The following is a 13,312-nucleotide window of genomic DNA, read 5'->3' on the forward strand; positions in this document are numbered from 1 at the left end:
GGGCATACACGGCACAATTACAAAACCAGTAAGAGAAAGCAAATGCTGTATCGACCAAAATAAATACTCACCATAGTGACAACTCATTTGAATTTCAGATGACATGGATTGGAGGAAATGCTTAGGACAGTACAAAAAATTTCAGATCACCTGTTAGTATCAAAGTAAGATGGGAGCTATTTTGGTAACAGAAAGACAAAGTATACGTAGTTAAAATGAGATATACCAGAAAAAGAATGGATAAATTAAGAAAAATGCGCATACAGATACTTCTGCTATGAGCAGTAAACAAATTCAACATCCATTGCTGGGAGGTTGAAAAGGAAATGAATGGTATCAAAGCTATTGAGGCTTTGGATAACAGGCATTTTTCTCAACAATTTATCTACAGAAGGAAAACTGACCAATAGCCACCTGAGGATAGATTCACAGCATGAAAACAGAACTCCCAACAATTTTTTTCTTTTTATAGTAAACAGGATTGATACAGCAGGAGATGGGGGTCGGAGACTTGTGAACACATCAGTTTACTCACTTACCACCCATCCTTTTTATGACTGAGAGTTAGATGATGATTTCTTGATAGCTAGCCTTGGTCCATCTTCTACAAACTGGAACACAATTTTTATTAAACAAAAAAAAAAGTTAGATGATGCAGGTTCCAGCAAAAAACAAAGGACTTGTACAAGTAAAAAACATATATGCTCATGGAATCCCAGCATCAGATAGATAGCACTTATCCGCATACAAGCAGTCCATCTACAAAAACACAACAGGAAACTAAAATTGTATAATGGCCATTACGCAAACATCACAATTTCACAACGAAACAGAAATGTATAAATGAGTTGTAAAAAATAAATTTTAAAAAAAAAAACCAAAATAAAGTTGGACAGAAAACTAATTTTATACACTGATCAAGCACAAATAGTGAATAATATAATGTCAGAAGATAGACTTACATAGCTAAACCAACTTCCAACTTCCAATTTTTGAAGGGTCACTATATGGTCACAATGTTCTTCTATCGCCATGATGATTGCTTGAAGTTTAGCTTATCTACATTCCATCCTCCTTCAGGTTCCTTTCTTTTCATATGGCCGCCTCCCATGCTATACATCCTTGCTTGCTCATCTGCAAGGGTCTGTGAGCTGATGTTGGAGACCTGCCTGGATACAATTGGCAATGACTCATCTCTACCTTCCACGTCCATAACACCTGGACCACAATTGAGATCTAGACCTTGTTTTCCCCATTTATGATTGCTTCCAATCACACTGTTATTTCCAGTGTCAGGAATGGAGCGAGAAACAACATATGCATGAGGATACTGAAAGGAAACTGCTGCAGCATTTCCAACCAACTGAGAAGGGATAGCAGACATCCGACCAGTAGCAGTTGGGTCCATGTATCCAGATGACCTACTAGCCAAGGAAGATGTAGGAAGAGGGAAATTATTAGCAAATGGCAAGACTGGATATTGAAAAGCAGCAGGATGGAAAGGCAAAGCAGGAGAAGATGACAATACTGATCCACTGTAAACATCGGGATTAAATGATAGAGCTGCAGTTGGACCACCCACAACACGCTGAGGACCACCACCCATCCCAACCATTGAAAAGGCCTCTCTTTCAGGATAAACTGATGGTGTCATACTTACTGAGTAGCTAGTTCCTGGAGGATACCAAGAATAGCAGTTCCCTGTGTCAGAGCTATTAATTCTAGGCCCAAAGGGTGGTTGGAGTGGAACGTTCCCAATGTTAAGCTGACGAGATGGAACTTGTTCTGCAGGTAATTCCTCGGTCTCAGGCCCATCATTTAAATCAAAATCCCTCTTCCCACTTCCTCCACCATTAGAATAAACATTGACTGTTGATGGTTTTACATGCTGAGTAAAGGCCTCAAATCTCTGAATATTGCTAGCCATGTGCCGTCCCAGGTGGGTCATATCTGAAGCTTCATCAACTTTATTCAGATCAAGGTCCAGTCCTCCAGAACTACGCAGAGATGCCGTAGTCATCGGCTCAAGTATAGGATTATTTCTAACATTGAACTCCTGGCAAGAACTTTCATCTGCCACATTAAGGTCAATATCCAAAGGACACCGAGTTGGTCTGCAAACAGGGGAATCAGGACGAAGGGATTTTCTAGGCTCAGCGGGACGAAATGCACTTGTGGTCGCAGAACCTTTCCATCCAAGTTCCCCTTTATTCCACAGCAAGTCATCAGAAGGAACAAAAGGCCCCTTAGCAACAGCAGCCACAGTAATTGATGCAGGAATACCACATGATCCAGGGGATACAGGGATTTGCAAGGGGCTGATTGAACAAACAATATCTGAGTAACGAACAGAACCCAAGTTAGCCGGCTCACCATTCTTCCCCTCATCAACATTAAAACCTTCATTCAAATCAAATCCAAGCTTTGCATCCATATCTTGACCTCCTGAAGAAGTTGACAGAGCAACTTTTTCTGCAGTTAATTTAGTTCCTACTGCATGTGAATGTAATTCTGCTTCCGATAAAGCGACTGTAGTGCAGCTTGCTAGTCTAACTGAACTGCCATCATTATTTTTGGCATTTTGAACCTTGCAGCTTCTGTCTTGATCTACATCAGCACCACACACTACAGGTTCACCTTCTTTCACAGGTAAAGAAGTATCACTCTCTTTGTCTAATATCCTATTTCCTGTCTGACAGGCAAGGCCACAGACAGCAACACCTTCAGTTCTTTCAGATTTGACTTCTGCAGCCAAATGATGACTTGTATCTTGCTTCACATTAGTTTTAGAATCAAATTTCAATGTTACAGCAAGTGATTTATGCTCCATATTGCTTTGAAGCTCTTGCTTGATATTTTTTTCATCACCATCATTAGGAGAGTATAATGCAATATCTCTGTGAGTTTTTTTCTCAAATTCGTCATTCAAAGAGACGACCATAATTTTATCTTGAACATCCAAGGAAACACTAAGTCCCTGACTTGCAACAGGAAGCTCATTCTGACTCTCTTCTTTGGCAGCTACAACTTTTCTGTTTGTACTATCAGGCGTTTCAGCACCAAGATTATCCATACTCAAACCTGTAGTACAAGCCACAGATGCTGGTGAAGAAGCATTACCTATTTCCTCCAATGTCACATTGTTTTTCAAGCAAACTTTCATACTCTGATGTAAATTATCATTTTTAACACCACCCAGTTTGCTACTTTCCTCAACAGCTGTAAAAACACCTGCGACATTAATATGATTGTCATTGCCATCATCATCAGTTGACTGACCTTGTTGAACAGCATCATCCCCATGCAACTGTTTTTGATTTCCAATACAAGTGCTACTGGAGTTTTCAGCTATATTTCTGTGAGGAGAGATGACAGGTGAAACAGCACCAGTCTTCGGGATTTCCCCAGCAGCTACACTAGCAAGAAGATTCATTCCAACATCATCCCCAGCCAACATAGACATATTAGCTTCTGATAACTTAGCACAGCTTTCAATCAAAGCATTCATGGAGCTGAAAGAAGAATCATGCACTTTTCTAGACATATGTTCAATACTGGAGGATGTGCAAACAACCTTTGAAACATTAGGTAGTTTCTTAATTTCATTGGTTCTTTCGTGTACAGAACTTGATGACTCATCAACCTCATGAAGTTGGTGAGAATCGTGTTTATTATCCCTCGCAGCAAACTCTGATAGATCGTGCTTCTCTAGAAGAGCAGGAGAAGAAGCTCTACTATTTCTGCAGGAAGAATCCTCCAAATAGCCACCAGCAATGCTTTGAGCAGGACCTCGGCCTCGGTTAGATATCTTCACAATAAGCTTATGATTGTTGCTTTCTGGAACAGAAGCATCAATTCCATTATGTGATACCTTTTCTACAACTGAGTTTCTGCCCACGTATGAGCTTCTATTTGATGCAGTTTCTTTTTGAGCACTAGAGGAAGGACCACAAACATGTTCACGGTGCTTGGAACTACTGCCTACAGGTTTATTCAAACTCCTAGACCCAGCAGTAGACTTCTTCATGTCTTCCTTTCCACACAGAACAAAATTTTTAGCATGGTCACTTGAGCATTGACTGTTCGTGAGGGATTGGGATTGAGATTGGCTAGAGCTGCTGCTTTTTTCCTCCCTTGCCACTGACTGAGGCTCAGAGCTTCCATCACTGGCATTTATTATCTGGGACTTCCCATCCTTACAGTTATCAGTAGCTGATGTAGGAGACACTGTCGATATTAAACCACCCGGATGTGCAGATGCAGATTTGGAGGTAGAATCCCCTTGAACAGGTTTCACTGAAGCAGATTTCAACGAAGAGTGATGTGCAACAGAACTCCTGATGGCAGCATCATATCCACTAGGGTGCCTATTACCACCATGAGAACTGTCATGCTGTGATCTGCCTGGCCATGGAACAGCTTGACTTGAGCCAGGTTTCACATCACTGACGTTCATTTCAGCTTCAACGCGTTTCTTCCATGTGTCAACCAAACTCCTTGCTTTCTTCTGAATTTCAGAGTTTTTATGAGAACGTAAATGATTAACAGATTTGCCAATGTTACACATCTGTAAGGCGTTAAGATTCACAGGAAGCTTATCAAGTGCACGAAGTAAAACCAAGAGGAAGTCATCCACAAATTTATCATTGTGTTTTATATTTCCAGAATCACCGATTTTACCCTTGTGAACTTCTTGGAGCCATTCATTTAGCACATACAAGCCTCTAAGCTGAACAAATTTATTAAGGCAATCGAGCTTATCTGTAGCAGCTATAGTACTAGCAAGCATGGATCTACCAGTTAAATCTATCTTCTTCTCAGATTTATCAGGCTGCATGAGACCTACTAGCCTCACTACAGCTTCAGAATCCATAAGTCCACCTTTCTCAGCAAATTTAGCGATTTCTGAGTTCAAAGCGCTTTCTGATCTTATTTGGCCACAATCTCCATCACCTGGTTTTAAAGAGCGTTCTCGTTTAATGGCATCAAAAGACTGATCAACTCGTTCCCTTTTTTTTCCCTTTCTATGAGAAGGGAGGTTAGAGCTGCTATTCTGCACACAATCAGGACTGTGTTTCAATGGAGATGTTGCTGCTGAACCATTCACAGGTCTTGGAGAACGGGGACCTTGCTGCGGTTCTACTGATGCATGCATTTCTATACGTGTTTTATGGAACAGTTAATACACTTCTTCCTTCCGCTCCTGGAGAAATCATCCCAAGAAAAATTAATTGCCAGAAACAAGGGGAAGCTAACACAACAACAGAAAACATTTAAGAGAACATAAACAAAACTGTCAAAGAGAACTATGAAAGAACTCACATCAATATAATCCTTATCCGTCAGCCACCACAGACACTTGCTTGTAATGTCGTAAACACGCCGACACACAAATGAGGAAACCCCAGGTGGAAGTTTGACACCTTTAGGCAAAATTGCAACTTTACAAAGGTGAAGTAATGATGCAGCAGGAATCTCATCACTGTGGAATTAGTAGAAAACTGCGTTAGGCGAAGCTTCAAGTGCAACGCCTTTCAAAAGTTTAACTTCACCAGGTCGATAAAGCCAGTTCACACGAAGCGTTAAATTATTAAGTTTAACTTCACCAGGTCAATAAAGCCAGTTCACACGAAGCGTTAAATTATTTTCTTCTTCAGATGTCCAACGACAAATTATACCTACAAAAGGTGGATCGTCTTTGGCAGGGTTGAAAAGAGCACAGTGACCATCCTACAAAACAAGGTCTTGTCAAAAAGATTGCCAGCACAAGTTTATTTACAAGCTTCAATACAGCAAACAATCATCAACAAGGGAGCTTGCAAAACATTACACAAGTAACAAAATTGAAGGTTAAAGAAATTCAAGCAATGGAATATGCAGACTACAAAAGTTGAATGTGCAGGTTTCTCCATGACAAATCAGATAAGATCAATATGTATTAACCCACACTAGGAGCTCAAGGGGTAACTGAAAGATGATTGTCATTCTGCAGATAACATAATTAATCAAGTCCATTAGGACATGAATGAACAAAATTGGACATATAAAAAGAACATAGAAGTCAGTTTTAATAAGCCTACATCTATTTCCCAATTAAGGAGCAGAGCCAAGGCAAACAAGTGATCTTCATAATTTTCAGTAGCTAATTACCTTAAGCATAACAACGCCGAGGTAGGAAAGGCTGAGAAGAGTATAAGTAGAAACAGAAAAGATGGCAAAATATATATATACCACACAAAGAGGGTTAATATGATGTGCTGCTTTCAGTAAAATACGAGACAAGCTAAGGCATTTATACTCAATATTGGAAACAGACACATTAATAACACTAAAAACTTCATGGGGTAAGTAAAAATATAAGAATGGTAGAGCAGATAGAAATTCTGAGGGTCTAAAGGAGTAATGATATCCTTGACCTCTTGTAAATATAACAAATACAATATAGAAAGGTCAAAGAAAATGCTTTAAGAAAAATAATAATATAAAATAAAATAGTTCAACACTTCGTAAGAAAAAAAAAAAAAAGAAAAACCCATTGCAACAAAGCCAAATCTTGCCAAATAGCCTACAATCATAAACATAGTTTTTAGAATACAAATAATAAAATAGTTCCTCCGAGACACATTTTAACTTTCGCCAATATTTACCAAAGTTTCTTTGACTTCATTTTGTGATTTATCCTTTTAAAAAAACACAACTGAGTGGGTCTTGTTTGATTCGTCTCAATGTCCATTTTCCAAATATCAACTTTTTATAATTTTTGGTTGTACTTGTACATAAGTGAAGATATCATTATTTGGATGCATTAGCTAACTAGCCTAAATGAAATGTGTCAACTAATATGAAACGAAGGAAGTAATAATTAATTACACAACACTGAAGATAAATCCAGTGTAGTTCAAACTGGAACTCTTTCCTGGTGAAATAAACAGAACTCCCTAAACCATTGTCCCAACAATCAAATATTATCATTGCAGCAAGTTGAGTTTTTTATGCACTCAGCTTGTTATAATAATCAACAGCAGAAATAAGTTATTATCATTAAGTAGAACAACAAAATACATGAGAAATGAGAAATCAGCATACCACAAACGTAAGCATAGAGGAAAATCCCCTGTTCCAACGTCTAAATTGAAATTTTGAAACTCATAAATAATTCCTCATATTCTAAAGTAACAGTTTTTCTAATGAGACTACGATGGTCTAGGATCCATAATGATGGTAAAATTTTCAAATTATAATTTCACAAGTAAAAACTTCAAAGTGATTACAAGGAAAGACAAGATACATGACTCATAGCTAGCATTATAAGCATGATAACTGTAATTATGATATATGGGTACAAGTACAAGAGGCACATTAGGTTGCACATCCATTCTTGGAATGCAACCTAGAGACCGAAATTTCAAGCTTTTGTCCTCATAAGCACCCACTCCCTCCTTGCACCACACCACAGTGACAACAAGGTTTGTCAGAGTCCCCATCTGAAAGTCACCCAGCCAAAAATGATACTCTATATAATTCTTCATAATACCAATTAAGGTTTCCAAATCAAAGTATGGGTATAAAACATATATTGAGCAAGTAACAATTTAACTGTCAAAAATCTCTGCAATGTTTACAATTTATAATAAATTTAATTACTTAATGGGAAATTATCAAATCGTAGAAAAGGATCAGAGTGGAAAAGATCAGGGCTTTATATATATATATACAGGAAAGACTGGAAGCAAGCTAGGTCAATTAGGTCTTTGTACTTTAATTTAAGGTAATGCCTTTTTTAAGGATTAAATGCAGGAAGGAGTAATAAATTGATAGCAAAGACATGCATGTAAAATTGGCATTTAGTTTCGCCAAACATAGCCCAAAACACTCATGAGAGCCAAACAGCTATAAAGCCAAACAACCACATGAATAACTAAAAAGTATATACAATAAGGTTAACTTTGCTTTCCCAAATTCTCTTTCCTAGTCATTGGACACCGAAAAGGCGAAAGTATACAAATTACAAAAAACATCTTACGCAAAGAACCAAAGGGCTTTTGCTACTTCAACCTTCCAAAGTCCAACATGTTACACCTACAATTGGTTTAGAACTCCTAACTCCCCACATTATCAGTATGCCTCTACAAAGATTCAACCTTAAACGAGGTGCAGGGGCTAAGCTATCAAAAAGAGCTTTATTTAACGGCAACCCCCCCCCCCTTCCTCTTTTTCCCCACTATTTTGATGCATGCAAGACAACAATGTTACTCTAACTTGGAAATTTCTGATAGACGTACATCTCCAACTTGTTTATTTTGTAAAAATAATTCCATAACATGAGCCCAAATCAAAGTCGAAATGTCTATTCCCATGACGGACTGTCGACAATCCGACACGGGTACTTGGAAGTGAAATGAAGAGTCAAAGTATTAATCTTCAAATAAGTAGTTTTAATTACTTAAAATAATTAGTTTAATTACCTAAATAATTAACATGATAATATAATACACGATTGGCAATACAGTAATATTTAATCGTCATAAGTAGTTTAATAACTATAAAAAAAAAAAAAAATTATATGGTACTCATAACTAAGCATAACTAAATACCAGCCTTACAGCTAACAAAAATTAGAGAAAAGTGACAACCTACTAGATGGGGATAGTTCTTTGAATTTTGTGGTCCTTTCAGTATTAATCTTAAGAAGGAAAACGAAATTTATAACAATGTCATTCCATCTGCATGTACTTCATCTTCTTTTCACCAACAAAGGCCACCGATATTTATTAAAAAAAAAAAAAAAAAAAAAAAAAAAAAAAAAAAAAAAAAAAAAAACACACCCCACTAACCAATCAAGGATAAGAGTTCATTGTACATGTCCATTTGAATACTGAAATAGTCCCTATACAACAACAGTAGCATATTATTACAGTGAACAAAAGCATGATTCTCCCTAACCTAGTTTCCAGTTGTTACGTTGTTTATTTAGACTTTAGTGTTAAGGGAAGCCACAAATTAATTGATTTCCTTAAACCCTAATCCAATAACATCATCCTCTTAAGAGTCTTAACAAATAGTTTAAGTAAGGTTGTTTAGGTTGCAACTCAATCAAAAGCATAAGAATAATGATAAGGTTAAACATGATAGAATGCTAACCATTTCTAAATGCGCAATAAGTTAGAACTTAGAAGAAAAAGTACATGCTACTAGATTACGTGTGTAAGACAGGACCTACAAAATGAACTTCAAAACATTTGATAGGAACATCCGAAGACACTCTCTATACGATTGTATTGGATGTCAAGCACTTGACAGCTTTAAAGGATGCTTATGTATCCTTTACTCGTGCTTAAACACACTAGAAAGAGCTACTCATTGCGTAACCAACCCACTCAAAAGAAAAGGTCCTTTTGTAAAGAACTTCTATCGCTTCAATACTTTTATCCATTAATAGACACGTTAACAGAACTTGTGTATTTGTGTATGAATGTTGCATCACATTTTAAAAAATCAAACTCTATAATTTCAAAAAGATAAACCTTATGAAGTCAATAGTCAAATAAATATAGAAGAGAAGTGGCCAGATGACAAAGCACAAAACTTATGGACGCCTTTGATCAGTAGATGGTTCTAAATTACGACTATAGTGAAAAGACTGACAAGTACGGCAATGGTGTAGACCAATTATTCAGGCGGGAGGTTTTCGCATTCTTCGAATTGCAACCCAAACATACTTTCATTTCATTGAAATACAACATTCAAAAAGGAAGGGTGCAGAGACAGCCAGAATAAGGCTATCAATTAAAATAGCTACTCGACAAAATTTCTATGAAATTGTAATTAGGCCCGTCCCTGAGCCAGGGCAGGAGGGGCAGCCGCAGGGAGACGAGGTCTAGTTTCATAGTTCAATCCTAACATTAAAGGGTTGTGCAATACATTAGCAATCAAATTTGATTCAACTATCAAATAAAGCTCGAAAAATCACATAATATTAGGGATACGTGACTCAATTATCAAATTAAGTTCATAATTTGCTTTTCTAGCAACATAATCGCTGGTTATGATCTTTCATATTCTAAGTATTTAGAACCAATAGTTGAGATTTTCGAACCCTAAACTTACTGCACTGACAAATAAATTAAATTAGATCAAAGATAAACCCTAGATAGTGAAATTGACATGACGATTACTAAAAGAAACAACTTACCTCAGAAGCTGCTTCAATGAGGAATACAAGTATTAGAAGGCGTCTCGATGGAGAACGTGAAGTGCGATGTTGAGTGCGCTTCAATGGAGAACTGAGAGAGAGAGGGGAGCAAGAGGAGGCAGGGCTATGTTCATCCGGTTTTCTTTTTCATTATTGACAGAGCAATTCATGGCCCACTTTCATTTCCCCTCTTTCTCCGTGCGTATATATATATATTAAACCCTTAATTTTTAATTAAACAATCTTTCTCATATCGCAAAATCTATTCTATCCCTAAATCTAATATAATTTAATATATATAAATAAATTAGGCATTTTTGGAGAGTATTCGGCGTGCCACATAAGCAAAGGTATATTTTTGACCAATTAAAAATTAGAGACCAATTAAAAATTAGATTTCTATTTTATTTTGGAATTAAAAAATTCATTTGCCACCTAAACAAAAGTGACGAGTGAGATTTAAGAATTTTGCCACGTAAGTAAAAACAACGAATATTGATTTATTAGGATTTAATTTATTTAAAAAACTAAAAATTATCTTTTAAAATAATCATATTTAGATATACAATTTATATACCTACTATTATAAGATATATTTTGATAGTATTTATGATAAGAAATAAATATATAAATAAAGTAGGCATTTCTAGAGAGCATTCGGAGCGCCACGTAAGAAATATACTTATTTGACCAATAAGAAGAAACATTTGTATTTTATTTTTTAATTAAAAAATTATGTCGCCAATAACGAATTAGATTTGATATATCTAAAATTTTAATGCCACGTAGATTATAATCCACGAATTAAATTATTTTAATGAAAAAAATAAAGTAAAAATATAGGAAAAGATTAATTTATTAATTCAATACTACGAGTATGAAATCCAAAAAAAAATATACTAAAAATATTTAAATGATAACTATTATTATAAGATATATTTTGATAGTATTTACGATAAGAAATACAAATTGTTTGTTAATTATAATTAAATTAAAATTTGTGATACCTACCATTATAAATTGACAAATCATACGACACAAACAAAATTTTGTATAAAAAAAAAAACCCCATCAAGCAAATTTTGTGTTAGTAATTTTGTGTTAATTTTTTGTCATCAATGGCCAGGTAATTTTTAGCTTAATTTTTAAAATCCTTAGTTTAAATTAGTATTTCTAATTATTATTTACATTGTATTAATTTGGGATACTCAACGATTATATGTTTATGTTTTATTTACTAAATATTTTTTTACATGCAGATCTAACGCATCATATGACACCAACAAAATTTCGTATCAATACAAAACCAAACCAAGCAAATTTTGTGTATGATCTAATTTAATCAGAGAATTATATTCGAGCAAAAATCTTTAGAATATCAAAGTACGAGTTTCTCGCCTGATGATCCTATTGGATGAGGAGGTATTATATTTTTGTAAATTGTTTACATTTATTTAATCTTTTAATGAACCTTTTAGTTTTTATCAATTAATTTATGATTAACACAAATTTTTTGTGATTTAGGTAGCTTAATTAAGTAATAAAATTAACTTAAACTTTTATTTTTAATTACAGGGTAATTACGTTCATGCCTCAATTAAAGTCTAACTTTGTTCTACAATTTTGTTCAAAATTGATTGAAGGAAAAGTTTACTCCATTAAATACTTTTCAGTCGCTACAAATAAGAAGCAATATCGCACGCATTGTCAGTGACAACAAAATAATGATTCCATTTTCCAAAATACTATTGTTTGAGCAATTGGGGACGATGAAAAAATTCCAATGCATAGATTTAATTTTGTATAATTACAATTTTTAGATTAATTTCACAACAATTATTCACTTTTTGGTAAATTTTTTATTTTATTTTATAAAAAACTATAAAGATTAATTTTATATAATTTTATTTTTGCTAACATGTTCTATTTATCCACTTTTATTATATGGAAGAGATATGGGTGTGAATAATGTTGATGATCCTATCGAAATATTTTTTTAATACAAATTTTTTTACATCGAAATATTACATCTAATAACTATTATTTTTAATGTTCTTATCAAAATATTTATTAGGGGAATAAATTACATAAAATTAAAAAACAATAGCAAAGTAATAAAAAATATTATGAGTATGATCTAATTACAAAAATTATTTTTTCTAGCTTTTATGTATAAAAAAAACCGTGGGATATTAGGATTTAAATTATTTGAGAAAATAAAAATTATCTTATGAAATTAATGGTTTTATCTAAATACCCGATTCATAAAAAAAATTTAAAGCTTATAACGCAATAAAAAACTTTACCTTCTTTAAACATTTTATGTCTAAAAAATTGAAAAGACAGATAATTTATTAGAGATCAAGAGATCACAAGAAATATACAAAATGATATATAGATTTGAGGGTTTAATTTCAAGTGTAAAAAGCAACGAATAATGATTTAGAATTTAAATTATTTTAAAAATAAAAAATTATTATCTTTTCACATTAAAGATTTTATCCTAATATTGTAATCAATGAAATATCATATTTACAATTTTTTTTTTTGAAAGATATCATATTATTGTCATATAACTAACAACAACGAATAAAATACAAAACAACAATAAATTAAGTCGCATTATAATTTACATTAAAAAATAATTATACTTCTGTAATTGGCAATATCATTTTAATTAAATTATTATTTGTTTTTTTTTTTGTCTGAAATTATTATATTTTAAAATAAATCAAATAATTATCAAAAAAAAATTACATTAAAGATTTTAACCTAATATGTAATCAATAAAATATCATATTTACAATTTTTTTTTCAGATATCATATTTAAAATTTATTCATATTATTAAATTCAGTTGTCATATAACTAACAACAACGAATAAAATACAAAACAACAATAAATAAAGTCGCATAATAAATTACATTAAAAAAAATTATACTTTTGTAATAGAAAATAACACTTTAATTAAATTATTATGTGTTTTTTTCGTCTAAAATTATTAAATAGTAACATAAATCAAATAATTATATATATATATATATATATATATATATATATATACTTAGAGTCTATAGGAAGATATCTTTTCTTGAGATTTATGTATGAAAAAAAAAAACC

The 13,312-nt window shown here is 33.7% G+C and overlaps 1 protein-coding gene across 1 annotated transcript; it reads right to left on the reverse strand.

Annotated features, from left to right (window-relative positions):
* Positions 1–221: 221 nt before the first annotated feature.
* On the reverse strand, positions 222–10,373 carry LOC110706147. The gene is made up of 4 exons (XM_021884054.1): positions 10,193–10,373; positions 5,323–5,730; positions 963–5,203; positions 222–611 (listed from the first exon to the last, which is right to left on the reverse strand). The coding sequence occupies exon 3, from the start codon at positions 5,153–5,155 to the stop codon at positions 1,025–1,027; it is 4,131 nt and encodes a 1,376-aa protein (XP_021739746.1). The 5' UTR covers positions 5,156–5,203; positions 5,323–5,730; positions 10,193–10,373; the 3' UTR covers positions 222–611; positions 963–1,024.
* Positions 10,374–13,312: the final 2,939 nt, after the last annotated feature.

This window comes from Chenopodium quinoa, unplaced genomic scaffold (genome assembly GCF_001683475.1).
Source record: "Chenopodium quinoa cultivar QQ74 unplaced genomic scaffold, ASM168347v1, whole genome shotgun sequence".
Lineage (NCBI taxonomy): Eukaryota > Viridiplantae > Streptophyta > Magnoliopsida > Caryophyllales > Amaranthaceae > Chenopodium > Chenopodium quinoa.

Bases quoted from the DNA above. Each gene is read 5' to 3' on its own strand.
- LOC110706147 (XM_021884054.1), bottom strand. From the start codon at position 5,155: ATGCATGCATCAGTAGAACCGCAGCAAGGTCCCCGTTCTCCAAGACCT.